The sequence below is a fragment of the Anastrepha ludens genome, chromosome 3, assembly GCF_028408465.1.
Source record: "Anastrepha ludens isolate Willacy chromosome 3, idAnaLude1.1, whole genome shotgun sequence".
In the NCBI taxonomy this organism is placed as follows: Eukaryota; Metazoa; Arthropoda; class Insecta; order Diptera; family Tephritidae; genus Anastrepha; species Anastrepha ludens.
Genome location: NC_071499.1, coordinates 94,390,539 through 94,417,507, shown reverse-complemented (window position 1 = coordinate 94,417,507; position 26,969 = coordinate 94,390,539). Strand labels below are relative to the sequence as shown.

Genomic DNA, 26,969 nt, shown 5'->3' with positions numbered 1-26,969 from the left:
GAAACGAATGCCATCCAATAGCCATCGAATTCACCTGATATGGCTCCCTGCGATTTTTTTCTATTTCATCAAGTCAAAAAACCAATACGGGGAACGTCCCAAAGGAAGTAATCTAAAAATTGAAAACGTACCGCTCCGACTCGATGAATTTCCTGATTCTATTAACATTTTCGACGGTTGACCTACCAAAATGAATCGTTGGAATCGCTTCTTGACTGTTGCATTCCATACTGTAATGATATTCGATTGTTTCAATTGTTTTTAGACCTCGGTTATAGTGGTACTGAAGAATGTATGGAATTTTTCCATATCCTTTAGTTAAGCACAAAACTGTCACAGAACTTTTCGTTTGAAATTCTAAGCAACCTTCAGAACAACTACCTAAAATTTGACTAATATGCTCTCATTTGTATCTCAATTACATAAAATCGTCCCCACCAAATAAAGAAATGCAGACGACATTTTTGTTTTGTTTTCTCAGAATTCCTCCATTATGCTAAGGAATCCCACGACTTTATTCATGTTCAATCGGAATACCATTTTTTTATTACAATTGTTGGTTTTTCCTTGTTGTTGTTTTACATACATAGTTGTTTTGTTCTGCATATGTTATGCTAACAAATTGCAACCTTTTGTTTTGGGAGAGGAAATATTAGCTTTAAGTTTTTTTTTTATTTATTTTTGATTGCATTTTTCAAGTTCGTTTCTGGCATTTCGCAGAAATTTGGGCTTAGACGCACATCTAAGATTTTACATTTTCACTGCATTTTAGTGCCGTCTTGTTATTTTAGTTTTTACATTTTTGTGTTCTCTGTTTTTAGCTTAAATTAATTAACACTTTTTTAGTATAAACAATAAAGGGGTGAAGTTTAATTGTACAATCTCTAATTAGAATTAAAAAAAAACCATAGATATAATCAAGATTCCTAGTTGCAGTTTGAATTAAAGTTTTAAAATGTATTAAGAAAGATAATATATTTAAAAAAATAGGTTTCATATTTTCTTTTAAGTTTGTACAGCTGAGGAGGAAAACTGAGAAATTAAACTAATAGATATGAGAATTCTTTGCTGTTCCCACAACAGTCAATTTTACGTTACCGGAACGACCCAGATTAATATCCGGCTAAGGACTGCCACTCCAGCTGCATTCCCCAAACATTTGTAGGGAATGTTTATGCTGTTGCAACAACAGAATTCTTTGCAAACTTGCAGTTAATAATGTGATCATTTGCTTATTATTTAACTTTTACATTTTATTATTTATTTCTATTTATTATTAAAATTTCGTATTATGATGAAGTTACCTATTGAATATTAATCTGTTGCAGTGTTAAATTTTTATTTTTTATTTTTCATTTTTATTTTCATATACATATGTATGTATCGTTATGACATTATTAATTGCAAGTGCAAGTTAGTTTTTATTTTTATAATTTTTATTTTTTTAATGCTATTTTTGCCGTTTCTTAAGAAATTCTTAAGCGCGAACATCGATAACTAATCAGAGTTCAGCAATTTTCGCAGACTCTTCTTGATGTAGAGAATTTTTTACATTATTTATTAAAATTTTTTTTGTAGAATTTAAATTGTATGCAGCTTTATTTTCGCGACATTTCTTTTAAAGAGTGAATTTGCTTTCTTTCTTCTTAAATAACTTGCACCGTTACATACATATAATCATTTCTCGAAAAAGGCACAAAAACCTTACTTTTTAACTTACAAGCCACAAATAATGTTTTTTTTTTCAATTGTTTCTTATTATTTTTGTGATTTGTCTTTAGAGCTGCAACTTATATTCTTTGGCAAAAATAATAATTTCAAACATGCAGTAGATGAATTGAAAGAGGCTGACTGAGAAATAATTTTAACAGAGAAAAGTATTTATGTAAAAGGTGTATTTTTCGCGACTTTTTAAAGCAAATTTTCAAGATTTATAAAAGTCGTAATTTATAGTCAAATAGATGAATTCCTAAAACTCAAACATACTTTCTCGCATAAGTTTGGATATCAAAAACACAACCCATCCACCACTGCAGTCTTAAAAACAAAAACGAACTTAGAGATTTTTTTCACATGTATGTATGTATGTGTAGCCAAGAAAAGCTTACGTAATTCTCGGTACACGCAAAAACATATCTATATTTTTTTATGTTTTCCACTTTTATTTACAAACTAGTTTTTTTTGTATTTTTAAACTTTTTTCTTTCCTGTTTTCAATTTTAGATTCAAGAAACTGTATTCTGCATGACTTATGAAATATGGTTACTTCCTGCATTGAGTAGCAGCAATACTTTTAATTTGTTTTGGTCAAATGGGCTTCGTTTTAAATACAATTATATTTTACAAGTGTTAAAAAAATGTATTTATACTTCAATAAAAAATATTCAACAATCAATCAACTATACAGCAAGAAAAGTTTACAATTGGAGAAAATTAAACAAACAAAATTAGTAGAATTCCTTGTGTTTTTCCTCTTGATTCACATTAGTTTTAGGCATCTTTTTTAAATAAGATTCTTGAAAAAATTTATGCTTACGTATTTAAGGACAAACAAATCTTTTAAAACAAATTTTTCTTCTAAATATTTCTCTCGTGTTTCTACTTTGTTTTATGTACGAGTGACTACTTTAGTAATGATGGTGAATTTGCCAATTTCATTTGATATAATTGCTATATGTAGCCTAAATCTTCTATGCACCGGATATTCCTTTAACAAATTTCCATATCCGTGCGCCTTTTTAATGTTATCATTGAATTTAAGTTTGCTCTTAAACTTTCGTAACTTTCTATTTTCCCTACTTTTCTTTTTCTCAACATTGATACATATATACTTGCATTGTAGGTTTATTTGCTTTCAGTTGCATACCTATAATTACTAAACTATGCGGTACATATAATTATTTACAATTTTATCGGAAAACAAATTGGTCAGCCACACATTCGAATGATGCATACACATGTCCAAACATTATCCACTATTTCTTTATAGCTTCTAGTCTAAATACACCATTCATTGGGAATTTTTTTGGCTCGATTCTCATAAATCTTATTTGCTTTTCCTGTAGTCGAAATTAGCAGTGTTTTCCCATATACATACATGTACACACATACATAAACAAACTTAATCCTCTCTTTTTCCATTATACATTTATTCGTGTATGTTTTTAAATTGAAATTCAAGCAACTCAACTCTTGTTGCCTTTGCTAATTACTTTCACTCAAATTCACAATCACTCTTGCGCTCTGTATCTGCATTGTTTTCTTGTATTCACTTTTAAATATATATAATAAGTGTTAGTTACTCTACACTGAACTAATTTCAAAATATAATACAATATTTAATTTTGTTTTCTTAGCTGTGACGTTTTTCAGAGCCCATTAGTATAAATTGATAATCGCAATAAAATGAATTTGAAAATTACTAAAAGGAAAAGCCGGATTTGTGTAAGACAAAGCGTAGTCAATAACTTTTAAATAATTTTTACCCTACTTATTGATATTCGCTCTATTAAGGTAAAGCCGTGGAAGAGCGTATGGATTCACTCTCCATGTGCAAGTGCAACGAACTTTCTTTGTCAATATGAAATTTTTGCCATTTTATTAGACCATCTTTACATGAATTTTGCTCCTGTTATTTTTGTCAATTACACAATTATCATCGTTTTTGTCTTCCTTTATGTTTCTAATGAATTTATAAAAGTTCTGTCTTTGTATACATATTTGAAACTGTTTTTTAAACATATTTATACATAAAAAAATCATATTTACTGTAATAATTTTTGTGAACAATTTTCTGCTCACTTTGTCTGTCTCCATATGTAATTAGAAATTGATCACGATTGGCACACATCTACTTACATATATAGATGCGCACGTTGAAAAAGCGTTACTAAAAATTGTGTATATTTTTGAAGTTTTCGAGAGGTGAGACTCAGCGCATTAGGCAAGGCTAGTTTATTGAGGCGGCAAACTTTGGTCGGGGAAAACCAGAGTCATTTCGGTACGTACAAACGGCTGCCATGCGATTAAGAAATCGCAAATGTTGCATAGAAGTTGTAGTAAATTTTTGATTTCTTTCCGTAAGCATAGGAAAAGTGAATTCGCTAGAAAATATTTGACGTTCATACACGTACATTAGCGCGTCGTTTGTCTTTATTTTTATCTCGCTTTCTAAGGAACAATAAAATCACTATCTGACAAAAATGTTTTAACTTGAAATAGGTTGCTTTTGTAGAATCAAGCACTTTGTTATACATTAATTTTTAAACTAGATTTTTATAACGAAAATTTTGAAATTCGTGGACTAAAGTAATTTTAAGAAATTTACTTATTTACTGTTTCATTGAATGGTAATGTATGTATACCATCTATCAGGTTGAAAAGGGGAAGAGTCTGAGTGTTTGGCTGTTTCTTCGATAGTCGGAGTGTTTTTACCCGAACGACCGGATTTATGTGACACTACAGCACAAAATTCTCTTCCAAGAGTTTTTAGAGATTTTTTTAACAGTTATAATAACAAATGATTGAACGTCAGCGCAGCTGATTATTGCAACAGAAAACATTAACGTGCGTTTCTAACAAAAAAAAAGAAAGACAAATAAATATAAACGTTCTTTTACACGGTGCAATTAACAGAAAAATATATAACAAAATTAACTAACTTCTTGTAAACTCGTCTATTTATAATTAGAAATCGCACTATTGTATATTACCTGAAAGGGCAATATTTATTTTTATTTATTACATATAATATATGTATATGTATGTACTAAATACAGTATCGAGCGTGGAAAACGATTGTAAAGAGACTACTTTTCTTTGACTAATGTAATTTATGTGGGCATGTATGTAACTATTTAAAACTAAGGTAATAGCTAATTCAGTTTAGTGGTTATAACAGTGGTACAGCTGTTTTGAAGGAATTTTGTACTCTCTGGACCGCACTTTATTACTTCGTTAATATTGTTGCTTGGTGAAAAGCTCTCATCAGTTAATAAATAAAGTGGAAATGGGTCCTTAAATGATGCACAAATTCAAATATAATAGACCATGACACAAAAACAAGCAACAATATTTTTATGCGGCGCCCTTTAAATATGTGTAAATGGGAATGCTTATGTATGAGTGTGTATATATTTCAAACCGTGTAAATATATGTGTGTATTATTTTTGTTTGTGAATATGCAGATGCGCTTGCTCTTTTGGGCATTCACACATTCATTTTACAACTTTTCACTAAACTTGCGTTTACGCTTATACATTTTCACTTTTCTTTGTGAAATCACTCTTTTCATATATTTGTACATATATGTATGTATTTAGTTGTTGCTTACTCGCATTCACGCATTTCTATATATTTAAATAATGCTATATATGTACTGCTAAATATACATATACGTATGTAATTTGTTCCTTCATACACATACATATGTATTGTAAATCAAAATATAGTGCGAATTTCTATTAAATTATTATTTGTAATTATAGTAGTTACTTAATTAAATACTTTTACTACTATAATTAACGTGTTTTTTTTATTATAATTACACATTTTGAATTTTTAGATATAAAATTTGTTTTTGCCGTTTATCAATTCTCGCCTTATTTCATATATAATATTTTAAAGAAAATTTAATTAACATCCACAGAAAAAGACGTAAAAATGAACTGTCACCTTTTCTGAAAAATAAATTTGTTTCAAAATAAGAAATAAGTCAAAAATAAGAAATTATAATTTAGCATTGAACACTCGAAAACGGCAAATAAAATTTATATTTTTTTAACCAACTACATATACATACATATATTCGTCTTCATCTTGGTTTTTTCGTTTGTATGCATAATGCACAGCATTTCAAATAATTTAAATGTTTTTCAAGAACAATTAATTACACTTGTATAACAAAATCTGTAAAACTTGAAGCAATTCGCTCGTAAAAATTCGAAGAAAAAACAAAGATTGAAATATAATTTTTAAACAGAAATTACACAATTGTGTTACAACAGTAAATTAAATAATTATTCAAAAATCACTACATTTATAAAAACAAAAAGCTTTGTATAAGGAAACAATAAGTATAGTATTTACAGCAGTACTTTTCGAGCTGTAATAATTGCGGCGGTGCTACTTTTTACGAGATAGCATCGCTTTTTGTCAGTTAATATAAATATTGACCAGCCTAGTATAAGTTTTCACTCCGAAGTTGAAATGGAAGAGGAAAAGTAAGTTTTTATTTAATAAATACTACTTTGAAATTCATAATTGCTCTTGGCGCAAAACTAAGTTCAAATGAAACGAAGGTATCGTTCCTTATTTCCATATTTTCAAACATCTCGTTCTGCGCGATATAACTTCTGCAATATTGCGGCAACTAATCAGCCGAGTATCCGCAACAGACCATCAAAAAAGTGACAGGAGCGTAATATTTCTGTTATCATTGAGTGTGGCGAACACACTCGTAAACACATCCTCGGCATTGGCCTAATATGGTAGTAGACATTTCAAAATGATTTTAGTTACTTTTTCCACAAACGCTATAGTTTGTATATTATTCGCTTGAATGTGGCTTATTAAAAATTATGAAATCGGTTTATTGGATTTAATTTCGAATTTGAACACCATTTAAAAATTATGCCACAAACTAATTCTCATTTAAAGTTTAATATCAACGATGCCAGTCAATAAGTCGCTAAAAAATGGGTTGGATTTCTAGTTTTTATTTTTACACACGTTTTTTTATTTTATTTTTCTTGTCTGGCTAAAGAAAAGCGGAAATTTCATAAAGTTCAAGTCTTTTTTTTTTTTTGCATAAATAGCCGCTTAAAGAGATGTTGATGTATCTTAGATACATCGAAAATTGTCGATGTTAACCAATTTTAGACACGGAATGAAGTGACAAATAACTAACTCCGGCACTAGAATCACATAGGCAATGGGTCAAGCCTCAACAAATACTTAATGCCCATGCTTATTTATGTTTTGCTTTTAAAGCAAAACTTCTCAATTATTTCTCAAAAATTTTAAACAAATAAATGAATTGATACGAGTATTTGCTCTTTTTTGCTCTTTATACTGAACCACTACTGGGTTTCTCTTTATTACATGTAGAGTATATTACACATTTAAACTCAAATCAACAGATGTTTATTGCCTATCAACATAATAAGAAGGCCCAAGCCATTCACAATATGCTTGCGTTCTTTTCAATTTTCCAAATGCTCAATTCCAAAGAAAAATTGCATGTGTATGTATAGTGCATAGCTGGCAAACAACAACTATAACAATTTTACTATATACATTTTTGATGGAAATTTTTTTTACAATGGCATACCTTCAAATTATATATTTGATGTATTATATTTGACTTGTAATATATTTGACATTTTCCGCCTTTGAATGTACATGAACAAACTAGCTGTGGAAAAATTTAATTACAGAAAATGACAGATTTATTAGGTAAAAATACACGAATGTTATCATTTACTTTAAATATACTTGAAATTTTGAAACATACATTTTTTCGCATTCTAATTCATTTACACTAGTCAGGCACTGAAGCTTATACGAAATGCTCTTCGAAATTCCCTTGACAAATTATAAAAAGTTGATAAATTTAAGCAAATATTAAGACAATATGAATCCTCGGTTAGTCAACGCTTTACTCTTGAGTGTTGTACTCGCTGAAAATACCCCGTAGACTTTGAATCAAAAGAGAGTTGTAGACTTTAGGTTTATGCGTTTCAACATAAATATAGAAAATTATGTCTAACGTCTTCTTTTGTAATTTTGAAGAGCACTCAAGTGATCTTTTGTGGTAAATATTAATCGATTAAAAAAAAAAAAAAGAATTGCAAATATAAAGAATGTGTGGAATCAAACCAAAATGTGCCCTGTTATAGTAAGTTAACACTAACATGGTTTTGAGAAAATTTGAAAAGTGATCTATATGCACATTCAAAGCAAAAATAAGTTTAATGTTTATTATGAATTCTTACTACTTGTATCAATGTTAATGTTTTTTTTTTTTTTTTTTTGGGGACGGGATTTTTCTGCTTTGTGTCAATATATTTTGTTGGGAATGGACAGTAAATTTGAAATCTGCATTATTTCGTCAGTAACCCGAATTTTCGCAATAATGCATTTTCACAACGCTTTTGCAGGCTAACAAAGTGGCTATGAAACTTGTGGCGAACACTCTTAGATTTTATTGCGTTTTCGCATGCAGCTGGTTTTACATACTGCCATGTTTTATGTTTTTATACTGTTAAAATTTTTTTTTTTGTTGCTTTTTTTGCTATTATGTGTATGTTTTCTATACATATAGAATATATATATATATTTTTTTGTTTTTTTTTTTTTGATTTTTTGTTGCATTCAACATTTCACATTTTTTATATGTTTAAATAAATTTGGAAAAATAATAAAGAAATCAAAAAAAGATTAAGGTAAACAAACATATCGCCAATGAAAGTAAATTTAAAGAAATAGTCAAAAGTTATATACAGTTGTTATGCTTGATATCGTTACACATAGATTCTACAAATGCCCATACAATGCCTATATATCGTTAGTGGGTTCTTTTATCTATGTGTGTGTGTGTGTGTGTTTGAATGGAATTAATTGCTTATAAAACGCGGTTTCTTATACGTTTGAGGGTATGTATATGAATAATTTACAACATTTAACAAAAAAATTAAAGAAAATAAGTAAAGCATTAAATAAATTTACACGTAAACGACGAGCTGCTAGTTGCTGTTCTAACTAAATTTACGAAAATCAACATAAATTATCTTTTGATACATTTTTTTTTGTTTTTGGTAATTATGTTAGTCTTCTGCTAACGGGTTGCAACTGATGTGCGCCGCCATTTGACTTCTTGTTTTTGTTTTTGCTAATTCCACGTGAATTGCTATTGTAAATCTTCTTGTTACTGATGATGTTGCCAAAATATTTTTATATTGTTTTCTACGTGAAGCCCAATCCATTCGACATAACCTAAAGTGCGAGCACCTGAAAAAGCAAAAAATTAATCACTGTTTACATAGATTTGGTAGAAAACAATAAATTAAACGGAAACAAAAAAAAAATATTAAAAATTTATTTTATAATTTTATACAGTTGATGATGTTCCAAAAACGGCCTTGAAATTTCTCCTATTTTAATTACTACTGCTACACTGGTTTTACATTTTTCCGTGATCGTGCCTAGGTCCAAAGGGTAACGTCCTCAAATTTTCAATCATTGTTCGAAAATCATTTTCGGTGGCTTCATGCACTTAATTTTTAGATAAACTATTTTAGGCAATTTAAAGTATATAAAGTTCTTAAAAATTGAGTATTCTTCGACAACAGCTCAGCAACTTAAGAAATTGTCAATAAATCAACAAAAATCGCGTAACTTACCTCATTTTGTAAAATTATTGAAAGAACCTATGAACATTTTATCGTGTCAACGGCCGTGAAACCATGGTTACATGCTTCAATATGGATGGGTTCTTGTCGATGAGACACGAAAGCGGTGCCTCTGTGATACCGCCACCATTGCCACCACCTAACAAACCTACGTTTTCCATACCACCAACATTATCCAATGGCAGCGGTTCAATTGCAGTCAAATGATACTTGCAGGTGATGATCGTGTGATTGTTAGCAGCCGCTGCAGTTGCATCGCAACCATATGCAATATCAGCACCACAAAGGTTGGTGGCATAATCCGAACATTTTTTCGCATTAGAAGCGGCAACGGCAGCGGCCGCAGCGGCACCAAAACGTAACGAAGCATTGAGTAAATTTTTAAAACTAAATTCGTTGGCACTCGACTTCACTGCATAACTATTTAAATTGGCGATTTCATTGTTGTTATTGTTTTGAAATAGTGTAGCACTACCGCCAATAATGCTACTGCTAGTAGCTGTGGTTGCGTTTGCTATCATTATGCCACCATTTAGTTGCGCGTGGAAATAATTTTGTGATGCCGAATGACGTCGTTTACGAGTAACTGCCTGCAAATAGGAAAGTGAAAAAATGGAATTTGGGTAAATGACATTGGGAAATAGTTACATACCTTTAACTTTAAATCCGATTCTATCACATTGCTTTGGTTATGAGCTAAAAATTCTTGCGCCTGCTGCAAATTGGCTGCAGCCGCTTCTACACTCGCATCCGCGTTGGCGCGTAAATTGCGCATATTTTTCTCAGCTATATCAATTTTCTCATGGTTTTCAGTTTGATGAAATGCAGCGGCTGGTGAATTGGCATTCTTTATTGCCATGTTTTCTACTTGTGGCTGTTGATGTGGTGGTGGTGGTGATGTTTGCCAAATTCTAGCTAGATTCTCATGATCCCAACCCATTTGTGTGTGGTATTTATCTGTATCGCCAGCAGGGGGCAATGGGAAAATATTACCAATATTCGCCGCACTCTCGATTGGTTTTACATTGAATTGGCGCAAAAGTTGCATTGGATGAATACCACCACTGTTTTTATTTATACCCACACCAGCACCAACTACTATTCCAGTAGTGGTATCGGCTGCATTAAGTTGCCAAATGTTGCGTTCATTACGGTTGCTATGCCATAAATTACCGCTGAATTGTGCTGTTGCTGTTTCTGTTTCTGCTGCACGTGACCCCTCACAACCTTTTGCATTTGACTCTAATTTGTCCACAAGGATGTTATCATCGTTGTTCTCGGGACGTAACAACTCAGCAATTAGGCGATTTACTTTTTGTATAACAGTAAACGTGTCCGAATCATTGGTGACCCCGCTCTCACCCGCAGCTTCAAAAGCATGCGTCGATTCTGCCTGAGGATTTGTAAATTGTTCATTCGACCTCGGTTGGACTGGACATTCTTCTACAACTTCAGCACTTACGTCCTCGGCACACCAATCGCTATCACTTGTCACAGTATCGCCTACACTCTCCCCGTCCGCACCATCATCTTCATCGTCAGCATCATTCGCATCCCCAGCACGCCCTATGTATAAATCTTGCATATACTTCAGATCACTCATTATCTCATCCGCCTCCACTTGAAGTTCATCGCGCAACAATCTGTTGGCCGGTATTGATTTCAGTTCACTGTTACAGGCCGTACACATATCCCAAACAGACTCGATGCCACCGTCGGCGCCATCACCAGAACCAATGGAATTATTATTATTGGCATTGGTATAAGTGGTCATGTGACCAGCTTCTTTGCACTTTTTACGTATCTCATTCATGGACCATTGTTGCCCTAAACTTGTCATGTCCACATCAGTGTCAAAGGTGCTGATGTGGTCCATATCGGCAACGCCAACAGCACCGCCATAGAAATCTACTTCATCGCCGCCGGCTTCGTCGTCAACATCGTCATCATCATTAGCATTGCTCTTCATATTGTTTCTTTTCTTATTGGTTTTTTTGTGCATCTTCGAATGTTCTTGGTAGATATTCCAATTGCCATTAGTGGATTGGCGCCCATCGAAATCAGCTCCTACTGGTAGCCATGCGGAATTGTTCGATGTGGGCGACAGTGGCGGAAAATGTGCCATTGCGCGTGTAAATGCCTCGACAGTGTCGCTGTATACAAGTTCATTGGCCGCAGTCGCTTTCAAGTTTTTAGCGGCATTCGAAAAAATCAAGGAAAGTGGATGTGGTTGCGCTGTAGCTGTTACACTCATACTAGAGAAACGTTTATTTGCAGTTACCAGTGCACGTTCAGTTGGCGGTTCTGCATCCGTTTGACAAGCGATCTCAGTGCGTTGCACACGGAATTTGATTATAAAATCACGTTCAACACGTTTCGATTTGCCATTTCCGCTATCGATGTTGTAGTTTACGTTGGCACCAAAAGTTGCAGCCTCACAATTCGAATTGGCATACAATGGGTTGGCTGAGGCACCAACGCCACCATCATCCTCCACAATAAAGTTGTCAGTTCGCGTGTACTCGAGATATTTATCTTGCTCCAGATAGAGATATCCGCTGGCCGAGCGATCATACTCTACGACATCTATGTCGCTGCAAATATCAAAGGTGTGCCCATCTACATACGACTTAATGGGATGGAAATGTGTGCGTTCGGATGTCAATAAATTTTCGCCATCATCCATCAAATCGAGCGCATAGTGTTGCTGTGGTTGTTCTTTGCTATTGAGTCGCTGCGGGTAATTCCGCTGAAGCTGCTTAGTTGAACCCATGCTCGATGACTTTTCTTCGGTTAACAATTGTAACTGTAAAACTGATTTGACACGTGAATACTCAATGAAGCCACTGCTTTTAGGAGAATGATTAGCGAGCGTTATTTTTGGCATAGTTACGATGCCTACATTGCCATCATCACCCCCGCCACTAATGAGGTGTGTTGGCGGGCGCTTTGTTGTGTTTGCGCCGTGCGTTTGTTCTACACTCGGTGGTGCACTAGTTGCCCAAGTATTTTGTAAACCAGTTTTTGTATTGCCTTTGGCCGCCTGCCAATTAGTACCTGTAGTGGCGGGTAATGAAGCCGAAGATGATGAATCAGTGCAGTCGGTGCCACTCAGAGAGTTCAAAGAAATATTAAAATTGTTCTTTGGATTTGCACACTGAGCTTGTTGCAATTGTTGCGGTGGAGCCATTGTCATATTGCTTTGAGGCGGTCCAGCATTTATGCCCTCTGACCATTTAGACGATGTATAGGGTGCGGTAAAACCAAAGCTGCTGCTGCTGCCGCTTCCAACGTTAATGGCACTAGTATCAGTATCCCCCTGCAGTTTCTGTTCACGATTGTTGTTATTACCAACCCCGTCATATTGATTTAGCTGCTTGCCCGAGTTGTGCACCTTAAAGTAGAAACTCTCATCTGTGTCCCCGCCACCAAGATTAGCATTTTTGGACCAAATTGAGTTTTGCAAAAACAGCGCTATAGGTGTTTTCCGTTCTTCTCCTATTATACCGCCGCTATGCACACCCGCAGCGCCATTGTCACTGCAGGCGCTGTTATGGCGCAAACCGCAGCGCTGCAATTTTGCTTTATTTCTGTCTAAATTGCTGGGCATCGAGTAGTAGTCGCTGGTACTGGTGGAGGCTGTAGTGCACACGTCAGCTTGAGGTTTGGAGAAACTGATAGGTTTCTCCGAAGTATCAACACTTAAAATGCCGTTGTTGGTCTGAACAAGTATAAGGAAAATATAAGAAAGGAAAATATTTCAGAATTTGCTTTTAAGTCAGTAGAATGAGCACTTAAGATTATCTGCAACTCTGTTTCTCTTTGGACACTTATAACGTTTTCAAGAAAATTAAAATTTTTATTAAAAAGCTAGAATTTGGGAAATATGACGCCAAACTGTCCTAGACTAGTCGCACTATTCTTAATCTATCTTTTAAAATTCATTGGTCACAACTCGTATGTCATGGTATCCTCACGAAAACGCTTAAACAATCAAACAATTATCACAATTGAGAGAAAAAGTAAGACCAAGCAGTTCATAAAGACAAACAACTGATTAAAAACATAAACAAATGATCTTAAGAAAAATCTTACAATTGAGAAGACATGCAATTGTGATATCTGCTAATAATACGTTCACATATGCATTAATCACCTATAAATCCACCAAATTAATCTACCCGTTCACGTTCACATATGGCAGATTACCGGCAAAATTTAAAATCAGCTGCCAATACTGCTTTGAGAGTTCATAGAAATTATTTTGGTGGAATATATGATGGAAATTCTATATAACATTTTATAATAAGTAATAAGAGGACAAGACGTTTATGGATACACGCTTTTTTCTGTAAAATGAGTCCATAATTAATAGTATTTAACAAACATTTTATTAGAATTATCTTTACAGACCCGTATTTATTTTGATGTTTCTCCTTATAGCTCCGGAACACGCTCATGAATGAATATCCAGCAGCTCATATGTGTGCGTGTCGGGTGCATGACGTTTGCCCGCAAACGTTCATGCGAAAAATGTCATGCGCCATTTGAATTGAGTATTCATAGCGTGCGCACGTAAATATGTCGTCTTCGGAAGATGATTTGTTGTTGCTTGTAACTGCAGCAGTTTTACTTGAATTTCTTCCGCACACCTATTCATCTCGAATGTCAGCACAAACTGAGACACTACTGCATGTCATGCAGACTGCGACACGGTCATGCAAAGCGAAAAAAATCTAAAATTTTTGATTTTCATCATGTAAAAGCCGACATCAAGTATGTGTGACACGAAGCAAGTACGTGTGTCGCCCGACACGCACACTTATAAGCTGCTGGACATGCATGCATGAGCGTCTACCGAAGCTATTACATTCGTAATAATAATTATCGATAACACAGAAAACACAGGGTTGTATGTCAAAAAGTATCGTTATTATCTAGGATTATTTTATAATCTCAGATTTTGGGAGATAAATTTTGTATGGGAAATCGCGCTTTTTAATTACGGATTTTGAGTTAAGCTCGAAAAAGTAGGTCATCTACTTATATGTGAACGTATTATAAGAATAGGTATGTAAATCCTATTTAATTCTCAACAATAATTTGTTTTCCCTCTCACTTTCACTCACCTTAAAAACATCGCTATCACTATCATTCGCTTTGCTCTGCATCACAACATTCAGCTCTCTTGCTTTCCCGCCGATCACGCTTGTCAATAGCATTTTACTTAGGTCAAAATGGTGATTATAATAGTTGGCCCAAAAGTTTTTTACATTTTGTGAGAATGGCACATCGAATGGTAACGAAGTAAGCCCAGGAAAGTGCGAGCTGCTGGTACTGCCGAAACCAAAAGCGTGCATTTGATTCCCATTTCCAATTGGCTCAAATCCTTTTTCATCACCGCTCCCAGCATCTTTCCACAAAGCTTCTACGCTACTATTAAATTTAGCTTCGAATTGAGCGAAATCCAACTGTTCGTCAGATTTAGCATCGGTTGGTATCAGTTCGCGTTCATATAGACGTTTTGCGGAAGGTACCAAGGGGACGTCATTAGTTAATTCTGATACCGAAGCGAGTGTATCATCGTAGTCATCGCAGAAAGAAAAATCCACTGGCGGCAATATTGGTGTAACGACATTTGCCGATCTACTATCTTTGTCGCTCTCAATGTCGTTAATTTGAGCAGTGGGTCCTTTAGTTTGCTGTTGCTTTTCATCGAATATAACATTCTCATTAGTGCTATGACAATCATGATCTCCGTCCTTGATACTTGCCGCTACTTCAATGGCGATTTTCTTATTATACGCAACAGCACTCTCTGAAGTGCTGCGATTGCGATAGTTCCTGTTTTGACGCGTAATAAACTCTTTGATCAGATCGCGTCCCATCTCCCAACAGCCCTCAAAATCGGTATCCCAGTAGGTAGGAGAAGCACTACGTTTTGTTTTGATGGCGGCGCCTGCTGCTGATGCATTATTGCCACCATTATTTGGCATGGAAATTGAAGCAGAGCCGCATGCAACGCTGGTAGCGGGATTTTTACGCACATTTTGTTGACTTGACTTTAATTTCGATAAAGCTAAAAAAATAACGGCAAAATTTTATTAAAAATAATGAATATCTTAATTTGAAAAATCAAAAATCAGGAACCGGCTTGAACCATCGCGAAATTTCAAGTGTACTACCAACTTGCACTTACCTCGACTTCGGCGACGTTTTGATTTTCGTTTTATGCCACCAACAGCAGCATTAGCAGAAGCAAAGGCAGATGCATTAGCCTCATTATAGTTAACATTGGCAACGTCATCGCACAACTCTTGTCGGGGCACTTTTGATGCATTTTTCAGCGCTTCATCTAACTTGTCTCTAGCATTAGTTTGAGTGACAGAGCTAGCAGCGATATCTTTAATACCGCTATCTGCAGCGGAGTTGCTAGAAATTGTCGAGCTTGAACTGCTAGTCGAAATCGATGGGTCCTGATTACGTTGTTCCATAGGCCACGTCAGCCACTTTGAATTGCGTCGCCAATTTAAAGAATCCTCCATCTCTTTTGACAGCGCTGGAAAAGCGCGAAAATAAAGATCACGTGGGTCTAGTTCACGATCCTCTAATTGTTCTTCCGTGACGTTCTTCTGATTATTAACTGGTGTTACGCCTGCTGTTGCCTCCGCTTGAACAGTTTTTCCGCCTTCACCTCGACCACTAGCACTGCAACTTTTGCTATGCGATGGAACTTCTTTCGTTTGGTGATTGTAGTGCGACTTGTGCGAATGACTGTGGTGATAATGATGATGTGATTGATTATGGTGATGCTGTTGAGTTAGCGAAAGCGTTGCTACTAATTGTTTATCCTCATCTTCACTATCACCAGTTTGCTTTTCGATGTCCTTTAGTTTTTCACACAACTCATCGACGAGATTTTCAATAGTTGCGATCTACAAGAGAAGAGCAATAGAAACATCAGCATAGAGAATAAAATAAAACTTTTCTGTTAGCTATATTTCTTCATGAACTGTTTTTTTTAATCAATCGACCTGCCGAGTCAAATTAAACAGTATTTTAAATTCGTTTTTAAGTAGCATACAAAATATAGGGTTATTCAATAGGTGCGCTTCAACTTTTTTCCGATAGGGAGGGCGAACGACGCAATATTTTTTATTTTTCGCTTGTCATTTGTAAACTTCATTAGTATACATTTCATCATGGAACGCAACACACTTGAGCAACGATTGCCAACGGCCATTTACGGTCCATTTAACAAGCCGTCCCGTTTTGAGGTTATGTGAAGGCATTGGTCTACAGTAACAAGCCGGCGACGATTTGTGAGCTCAGAGCCAATATTGAACGCGAAATTGCTGGAATTTCGGCCGATTTATGCAAAAGAGTGGTCGAAAATTGGGTTCAACGATTGGACTTCGTAAAACGTGCACGCGGTGGTCATGAAAAAGAAATCGAATTTCATACTTAAATGTATATGTTCAAACTCGATAATAAAAAAAAATTAGTTAAAAAAGTCAAACCGTTTGTGTTTTATTCAAAAAAGTTCAAAAGTTGAAGCGCTCTTACTGAAAACCCCTATATATACATTTTTGTCTACATACCTCTTGTTCCGAGGAAACAATATCCTTCAGACACTGCACCGCGTTGAATTTTTTAAGGGCGTCGGTGTCAAGGTAACGTCTATTTCCACCTTTACGACTTGCAAAAAATGACTGTAATATTGGATAAAAAAATAAGTGAGTATGAATCAAATTGTGCGATTAAAAATACAGGGTGATTTTGCCGGCAATGCATATGTGTTAAAGGATCGGTGATGATCTTAATTAATAAAAATCGGTTGTACGAAGATTTTTAAAATCGCCAAAAGGTTTTTTTCAATACTTATGCTAAAACTGTTTAGTAATACGTATAAATTTCGTAAATCCTTTAACTTGACCATATTATCACCATGTAATACCCTGTAAAATTTCGTTTTAAAAGCTGCAAATCAAATCGATACTTTCAGCTATTTACAGAGTATATTCATTATGAAGGTTTGCAAAAATTTGCGGAATATTATTGAAAATAAAAATCTTTACCCAACGACAAGAAGCTTAAAGCATCGATTTAAATTATAAACTTTCACTTAAAAAATACTTTTAATTACTTCTAAATTGCTGAACTCAATTGGATCGTTTAGTTGAATAGTCGATTGTAAGAGAGATAGGAGAAGCCTAGTATAGATCTGTGGTGCCTCAACGCCTAATTGCTCCAAGCGGGATACTAGCCAATCAGATATGGCGTTCACCGCACGCGTCGATACAAGTTGCGGATACTTCATACCTAGTTAACAAAAAAAAATTTTATTCGCATTTTTTCAGCAAGAATTTCGTTGAAGAAAAATAATGAGAAAGAATAAAACACATTATAGTTTTAGTATCAATTGAATATATAAGTCTTTGTAAGAGCATACAATTTTAGATTATTAGCCCTGTGCTTGAGAGAGAAAGTCAACGTTTACTAATTACAAACAGGGACCCAGACTGGTAATGCCTTTTATAATAAAAGTTTCAAGAAAAGTAAATTTTTGACGTATTTTTTCTAGTCAAATAACGGTTAAAATAATACTTATTTTTCAAGCAAAAATAAAAGGTTTCGCTAAATACAAAAAAAAAAAAAAAACAACGCCAGTTTAATTTGAGTTAATTTGGTACCAATAATTTGTATTGATTTCTATAATATATGATTTTTTGGTATTGACTCAATAAATGAGATAAAAACTATAGTACTGCAGTTTGATTCTCAGAATAGCAATAAATTAAATGGCGATTCTTGATGAGGATCTGTATATAATTTCTTTCGAATGTCTTTGATCAATGCGAATCTCTTCAAGGTAATGTCAGTAGAGCAGCTGGTTTTTTATTTTATTTTTATCTTTCTTCTTAAGCCTTAGGATGTCAGCACATCATAAAATGACGAAAAGTCGTTTTACTTGACACTACTCTTAATTTGCTTTTTAATTTTTTTTTTTAAGCAAGTGCAGTTTTGGGAAAAACTTAAAAAAAAAAAAAAAAAAAAATTAAAAACGAAGATAATGCGGAATTGATTGAATAATATTGATTTTAGAGAAGGCCACACGGACTGATTATTGGGAATCATTAAAACATATGGAATATATTGGAAAATTCGAGATCCTTATGTATTAAAGGAAATTCATTTAACCTAAAGCATTGACGTCTGCAATTTGCATCTCAATAGGAATGTCTTTTTATAGGAATGCATCTTGTAATAAGTTCGAGTAAACCACTTAAAAGGGATGATAAGTTCTGATTAGTTCAAATATGAACGAGACGTTATCAATAAAACGGCCCGCGGATGGCATATGGCAAAAATAAATTTTTTGTTTTTTGGGAGGACTGTTATAAGCTTACATGGCAAATTTCAGCGTGATATGTCACATAGTTTGTTTTCTGAGCTACTGTAAACAAGTCAAGCTCGGGTGTGTTCTTCGAATTCTCTTTTATGACTTCAATTGTCTCAAAATGTTTTCCACGAAGCGGCAACTTGAGCTTGGGAAACAAGAACAAGTCACATGGAGCTATATCAGGCGAATACGGTGCTTGCGGAACGATATTAACATTATTTTTGTTCAAATAATCGCTAACAAGACGTGATGTGTGAGCTGGTGCATTATCGTGATGCAAGAACCATGACTTGTTGTCCCACAATTCCTTCCTTTTAAGACGAATGTTCTCGCGCAAACGCTTTAAAACGTCTAAATAATATTCAGCGTTAACCGATTTTGCGATTTGTGCAATTTTCAAGCACAATTTCCTTTACTTTTCCGATGTTTTCGTCGTTTACTGATGTTGCTGTACGACGTTCATGAGGCAAGTTTTCAACCGATGTACGGCCCTCTTTGAACGATTTGTACCACTGGAAAACACGTGCACGCGATAGAGCAGAGTCCCCATAGGTTGTCTGCAACATTTTTAAGGCGCCTGAAGCCGAAATTTCGTTGGAATAACAAAATTTCAAACAAATTCTTTGTTCAACTTGAATTCCCATCGTTAAATTCGAAGAACACACTCGAGCTTGACTCGTTTACAGTAGCACAGAAAACAAACTATGTGACGTATCACGCTGCCATGTAAGCTTATAGCAGTCCAACCAAAAAACAAAAAAATTATTTTTGCCATATGTCATCCGCGGACCGTTTTATTGATAACGTCTCGTTCATATTTGAGCAGAAGGTATAAGCAATTTTTTTTTTCAAGTTCTTTGAGCCAGTAAAGCAACAACACTATATTAAAATCGCACCTAAAAATCTCGCCACGAAAATATTACCTTTGTAAGTGCGAGTATTACAACCGATTGAATTGTTTAGCAGTTATTCTTATTAATTAATTACATTCCTAGTGAACTTTTTGCTATACGAACAATGTATGAAACTACGCTTAAGCTATAAAGGAATCAGATCTTAGCTCGTATTTGTCTCGTTGGTTGAGTCAAAATGACCCAATGACAACAATTCATATATTTTTAAGATTTAGAGGTCAAGACGTATCGGTACCAAATTTAGTTCAGTCGGGCTGAAGAATTTTATGTTATTTAGAAAAACATTTTATTTGTCGAAAAAATTAAGTCAAATTTCAACCGTTACGTTTTTATTTGACTGAAAAGTTTATAGTATATTGGACTTTCTTCCAAAATGTTACAAAAATAAAAAGTATGCAGGATTTATTATTAAGAAGGTCCTAGGGAGCTTACGGACATTGGAATTCTTTATCTTTATCTACAATATTTTGTCCTTGACTGTTTTATTTTTGAAAAATGTGACAACTGTTATTTTGGATCCCTGATTACAAATCAGAATACTGTAAATACTGGGTGTAAGTCAAAATCGGACTTCGTTGAAAATATTATTACAATTATTATAAATAAATTACAAAGAAATTTTTGTAAAATACTAAATGGTGCCGGGCGACGAAACCATTTTGCACCCATTGTGGTTAGTTGTGGTGATGCATCGTGCGACAGTTCGTGGATCTTGATATCTATTTACGATGTTGTCTTTTTTAGCGCAATCTAGTTTTTCGTGTAGTTTTTGCCCACTCTTGGAGATGGGACAGAGCAACACGATGTGTTCAACTGTATCTTTAAACTACAGAAAGTTGAATTTGTTTTTAAAACACGGATTATTTTACTTTCTAAATCAAACAATACTTTCAAAATGTCGATTAAAAGATAACAGTAGCAAAATCATGTGCAAGCCAAACTCTGACAGTTGTAACAGGAAATTAAATAAACACAACTCGGCAGAAAAATTAGTCATATTCAAGTAAAATGTTTCACTAATCAACGGGATTTTCCAGAACAGCTGTCTTATGCATAAACGTATTCCATTTAGAAATAAGCTTAAAAAATTGCTTAAAAGAAATCTAGTGCTTCAACCCTAGGGCATGTGCTTTGTGACGAATGCTATGTGCTATGTGCTATGACCAATTGGCAGAAATGGCGGCGTAAAGGTTGTTGTTAAACTTATTCGCACCTACTCTCTTTAAATAAGACTTATAAAGTGCGATTTTAGATGCTCTGTGGTGTCCGACTTTGCTTAGAGACAGCCATTGTATTTATTATATTTAAAAAAATCAGCCGTTATTTTGCAAAGGGGCTAGAAAATAAACCAAATATTAGATAATAACGTCTACAACAGCCAACTAAAATCTCTTGATTTGAGGGTCTGCAAATGGGAATTAAGATGAACAGTTGTAAAATCTTGAATGTATGTTGAAACTAGAAATCATGTACTGGTTGTGCTGGCATTGTTGATCTACTTATAATCGTGCTTATAACTATTTATGGTGATAGTGTTTTTTACGAGTTTTTCATATTTGAAACCTACTGATTTATATAGAACATAGCTGGATGTTAAAATAGTCAAGGATTCAAAATCTAACGAAGTCCTACAAATATTCTAACTCAACTCTAATCATACAGTTGTAATTGTGCACACAAAGCAAACATACCAATTGAACATAATCATTTACGCTTATTTACTCAAACATGCGAGAAGATGAAGAAAATAATTCAAATTATAACAAAGAATATGTACGAGTATGTTGATTATATAGGGGTTTTCAATAAGGGCGGGTAGATGTTGAAATGGAATAAAATGGCGTTTGCTGTGTGGCACGTAGCGCCGTCCTGCTGGAACCACATGTCGTCTAGGTCCATATGGTTCAATACGGGCCACCACGTCTACCGAAAAATGGGCGCAATGCGCGCAACGTTTGCGTTAATGAACACTCATTTTGATAATAAAGTTTTATCATTTGAACGTGCTGTTCAATCGTATAACTTGCCATGATGATTTGGCATAAACAACTGAATAATAAACAAAAGATTTGACAGATGTCACCAAAACAAAATGGCTGCCACAGGGCGCCAAAATCGACCCGCGCCAATTGAAAAACCCTTTATATGTGTGCTTGTGCGGAGCGTGGAAAAATGAAGAAGGGTTCTTCTATGTATACATTAAGTCTAAAAAGCTCTGTTAAAACAGAAATATCAGGTGGCGACCGTGAATTTCACTAAAGATCTGTCTTACCAAATCTCTTGCTCTCCTGTTATTTCGCAATTTGACAACTCTATTTTTATTTTTTCGCACCATTTGCATGTGCGAATACAGCGATCCAATTAGCTTGACGCCATTTGAAATTGAAATGTTAGGCCAGTTCACCGACTGTCGAGGGAACGCACTATTATTAGTTTTAAATACCTATGAAACCCTCATAGGTACATATACAATACATATGTACATACATATACACATACTGTGTATGTATAAGTGTTTGTGGTGCACGTTGAGGTCAAGGCGAATCTATACAAAATGGTGCCATTCAATCAACAACAACATTGGGACAACATTCCACAGAGTAGAAGAATGGAATGAATGACAAATAGATAAAATTAGTTTGTCGTGCATTCACAACACTACAACCACTTTCCGTCATTCCGTTTTACTGACATTCTAAATTAAAAGCGAATTGAAGAAGAAGAAATCAACTACTCTAAACACACCACCTTCTATAGATACGCCTTGGTTGAGGTCCACTGCAATTTTGTTTATACTTCTTTATTTACAACCAAACTTCTCAATTCACTAACAATCGAATGATTGAAACAAGGCGAATTCATATAAGGTGATAGCAGTAGTAGAAACCAAACTCACTAGCAAAACAACAAGAAATTTTTCATTTTACAATCAAATGGCTAAAAAAAAGTTAGATGTTTAACTGTTATCACTTTTTATGGATTCGCCTTGGATTGAAACTTAAGAAAGCTTGTAAATAAAATGATTTTCAATGAAAATGTAAAATCAAATTAGTATGCTTTAATTCAATGTACGCGAATGCAGAAGACAGGCAAAACCCATGAAGCAAGTCACTTTATGCAATTATGTACATATGCACGTAGTATAAACAATATAAAGTGAAAAAATAAAAAATAAAGAAAATGTTAATAAATTTGGCAAAATTAAAATTTAAAATAAATGACATTGGACCCTGGTGTCGACATACACTTTATATACACTTGTGTTTACATAACTAAGGCACTTCCTTGATGTTTTTACAAAATTTGCATTATTTTTCGTAAATTCGTAAAACATTTAATAGATATCAAAGAATTGTCATCAAAATGCTCAATATTTAGTCAGAATCTTTAGCACACTTCGCAGTATGCAGTTTTATGCCAAAAGACGTCCGAAAATGTGATTTATATGGGAAAAATGCTCAACATTATGGGGGGAAAAACAATTTCTTCTGTAGATTCTGATTAAGTTGAAAATTTTGAAGACCTTGTTTGAGAATCAGTAAAATTTTTGTCAAGTTTGTACAAATTTGGAAACTTTGTTTTATAAGTTTTTATTACAAATTAACCATTTTCTTGATCAAAAATCGTGTAGCATGAAACATATTGCGAATATTGTAAGAAGTGAAAGTGACTATGTGAGCATAAGTGTATTTATTATATTATATAAGCATATTAATGTTGCATGTATAAATGCTAATGAAATGTATTAGTAGGTAGTACAAAACAATACTAGTTTCACTAATACAATATTACAAACTACACATGCCCTACCACACATTCTGCTCGTACATACATATAAAATATGCTAAAGGAACATAAAAAATAAACGACTTCTCATACCTATTACTTTAACTTAGTGATCCAAGAGGAACCGAACAAAGCAATCACGTCATGCAGGTCGTCAACGATGAAACGGTCGTGGGTGTTGGTGTTGATGTTTTTGTCGCCAAGGATGCAATTAAGGTGACTGCTGCCTGCCACTATCGTTGTTGTGGCAACTGGTGGTGGTTGGACGTTATGCTCTGGCTAATTCGCAGAAATTAAGACCGAACTTTTGCAAATCCAGTCGCTGATGCCTTACGAACAATGGCGACTGCTAATGCAATTATCGCTGGCAACCACCGTACGGCGACAACTTGCATTTGAGTTGTTGCCGTAACCGTTGTTGTTACTACTCCTCCTCCTATCGGTGTTAACACTGATCGCCTGGGGTAGTTCCTTTATTGATGTGCTGAAATAGTCGACAGTTGCTGTTGCGGTTGTTGTAATGATAGCAATATTTTATGTAGAACTTAAGCATTTTTCGGCGCAACATCCGATTCTGTGTTGGCAATGCACAACGGGGCGTGCATGATTTCAAGGCTTTTCTCTTGTTGTTGTTGTTGCAGTTATTGCGACAATACCATAGAGTCAGAAAATGTTGCAAACATATTTAGGGAAATTTCTCTAGATATACTGCATGTAGCATGTAGATATCGGAAAGACGTAAAACAGCTTTACATTTACTGTTGTTCTTCAATTGTGTAGGTTATTAATTATTTATTTACTTCAATTTGTTAGTAATCTATTTCTACTTGATTTTTGTTTGCTTTCAATTCTTTGGTTTGAATTTGTTGCTTATTCATAAACCCCTTTTTTGTTGCTGTGTTGATTTTTTTTTTTAATGTTATACGTGTTTTTTTTTTTTGCTAATATTATTGGTTTACTTTTTATGTTAATTTTATGTGTGTGTTATTCAACATATAAATCCAACAAATATGTACGATGTTACTCAATTTTCTTCGGAAAAGATTTTTAATTGGAAAAATCAGGTGACAAAAGCAATTAAAACACTTGTGGAGAAATGTGAACAAAAATTTGATTGCTGAGTTGATTTTGAGTTCCACCTTTTTCAAATTATATTCAAATCATAGTGAATTTTTTATTTTGTACACCCGCTCCTTCTTGATGTTTCGGGGGCGTGGCCGATTTTGTTATGTTTTTAATCCGCTTGCATTTGTTACTTGATAATTATGCATCGTTTTGGTGCAACATCCATTGATCGGTTGCCGTTTGAATTATTGTGATGTCCAATTTTCACTACTCTCCGTTGTTTTGTTCAATGTGCTGCTATTCACAGTTTGATCGTTTTGTCTTCAATTAATTACATGTATGTAATATTTTTTTAATAGAATTGGCTGCCTTCTGATGGCAAATCTTTTACTTTTGTTTATGCAGTTTACATGCGATTTTTTATTTAATTTTTTTCTTTTAATTATACTGTTCTCGATGACTTCTGTAGTTGTGTGGTGTATATGTGTATGGTTTTGTAGGGGACTATTGGGAAGGCTACTGTTGATCTTTTGTTTAAGGGTCCGTTTTCAATTTTAGTTGGCCAAAAATTTCAAGTTGTGTTTACAACTTAAGCTTATGGTCTCTGTTGAGCTTAACTCGTTGGCCGGGTTGGGGTTGCTGGGTGTTGGTCGTCGTCGTTCCGTGTGTGTATGGGCGTGACTATTGCGCAATGCAATGTTGCTGATTGCTGCTTCTCCTGCTGCTGTTGACTAATTTCAACTGCATTTAGTAATCCATTTCGCCTTTCATTTGATTGTTATGGAATTAAATTCTCATTAGAATTGTTCCACACTTGCATAAGGTGTTTTTTTATTCTGCAATGACGAAAGGTATAAATTGGGAATAAATTAGTATTTAATTTTAAAATTTTTGCTTGACTAAAAATGTGTAGAATATAAATATATGTATGTGTAGCATAACACTCAACAAAAAACGAAGATGAAAAATCCATAAATGTTTTCAGGTCAGTGAAAATATTGAAAATGAATGCATAAAGAATAAAAAACAAGGCACTTTAATTTGAAGTATTTATGTATAACGGCAAAATGATACACTTGGTTAAATGATATGATACTGAAGCATAATTTGATATTTAGTACGACATCCCCATTTAAAAAAAAAAGCGATTGCTCGTCGGGTTTATGTTAGCGGCACGGTTCTAACTTATATTCGGCGAAGGGCTGTCTCTTCTTCAGTTAATCCTGTTACAAAACAGCATAGTGAGGTAGTTCAGAACTAACTAGTAAGCTTGGCTGCAGGGTAGTACACTGCACCAACCAGGGTTTTGGTATTTTCGTTTCTACAAAAAAATTTACACATTTTGCAATGTTGCACTAGACTAAACCCTGTAAAAAGGCATGTTTTTTGTCTACTCAAAAAAGAGCACAAAACACACAATTTCTTAATATTATCATTTTAAGTAGTCAGCTGACAATTAACTTTCCAGACAAAGCTTCTAAAGAGAGTACATTTGCCTCCTTTACCTTCGTTGAGTGTGGCATCTTTAAAATCGAACGCAGGATTTCCCCGACGGATTGCATTTATTTTATGTAGAATCGAGTACGAAAAAAAAAGTAGAGGGCAACTTAGTTTACTGAGGTGGCATCATTTGGTCGGGCAAGAAACGGGCCATTCCAGTACGTAATACTGCCACCGCCGCATTACTCCCGCACAATTACGGCAGCAGCTCACACTCGATATACAATATAACCGTATGTGGGATACTCAATACATGTTCGGTATGTGAAAATCCCCGGACGACACTAACCAGCTCTTTCCACACGTCTCCTTAAACTCACTCATATAACACATTTTTGCTCTAATCCCTACCACCCTGTCGGAAAAAGGAAGGAAGCATTCCTCAGATAGACAACAGCGACGACCGATAACTTCAGTGCGTGTGGAAGCTTTTTGTGAACTGTTACAGTAACAACAACTGCAGGGTAAACGTGAATGTATGCTTAAGTATATGTATGTATGTAAACACAATTACAGCTGCTGTCCTGCACTTGTTGCTTCAGCTGATAAAATGTTAATTACATACATATGCACATACTTAGGGTAATTTCCATATGTTTTGACCCATACATTATTCACAGTTTCTACTCTTATTTGTTGTAGTAAAATGTATAAAATACACCACATATCCCCATGTATGAATGAACACACGTGCATTTGTTTACGGAAGATACGGAGTACAGGTGTGTAATATGGAAAAATTAAAAACCAAAACCCAAACCCAATCAAACCAAAATAAAAACTGTAGAAAAATTGATGCATTCGACAGCAACTAGTTGCAATGTACTATGATCGTAGGTGGTACATTGCCTTAGTGGTGCAGAGGCACAAAATGCCGCAATGGAACGACT

General features: G+C 34.5%; 1 protein-coding gene across 8 annotated transcripts in view; it reads right to left on the bottom strand.

The window, feature by feature from the left end:
- Positions 1 to 1,564: 1,564 nt before the first annotated feature.
- Positions 1,565 to 26,969, bottom strand: part of LOC128858487 (uncharacterized) — a 59,401-nt gene continuing 33,996 nt past the window's right edge. For all 8 annotated transcript variants that reach the window (XM_054094822.1, XM_054094821.1, XM_054094826.1 and 5 more), the window contains 8 exons: positions 23,608 to 25,415; positions 17,558 to 17,733; positions 17,013 to 17,123; positions 15,611 to 16,346; positions 14,541 to 15,490; positions 10,064 to 13,132; positions 9,403 to 10,001; positions 1,565 to 9,010 (listed from right to left, as the gene is read on the bottom strand). In XM_054094822.1, coding sequence (XP_053950797.1) covers positions 9,441 to 10,001; positions 10,064 to 13,132; positions 14,541 to 15,490; positions 15,611 to 16,346; positions 17,013 to 17,123; positions 17,558 to 17,731 — 5,601 coding nt within the window. In that variant the 5' untranslated portion in view covers positions 17,732 to 17,733; positions 23,608 to 25,415 and the 3' untranslated portion in view covers positions 1,565 to 9,010; positions 9,403 to 9,440. The remainder of the gene's footprint in view (positions 9,011 to 9,402; positions 10,002 to 10,063; positions 13,133 to 14,540; positions 15,491 to 15,610; positions 16,347 to 17,012; positions 17,124 to 17,557; positions 17,734 to 23,607; positions 25,416 to 26,969) is intronic.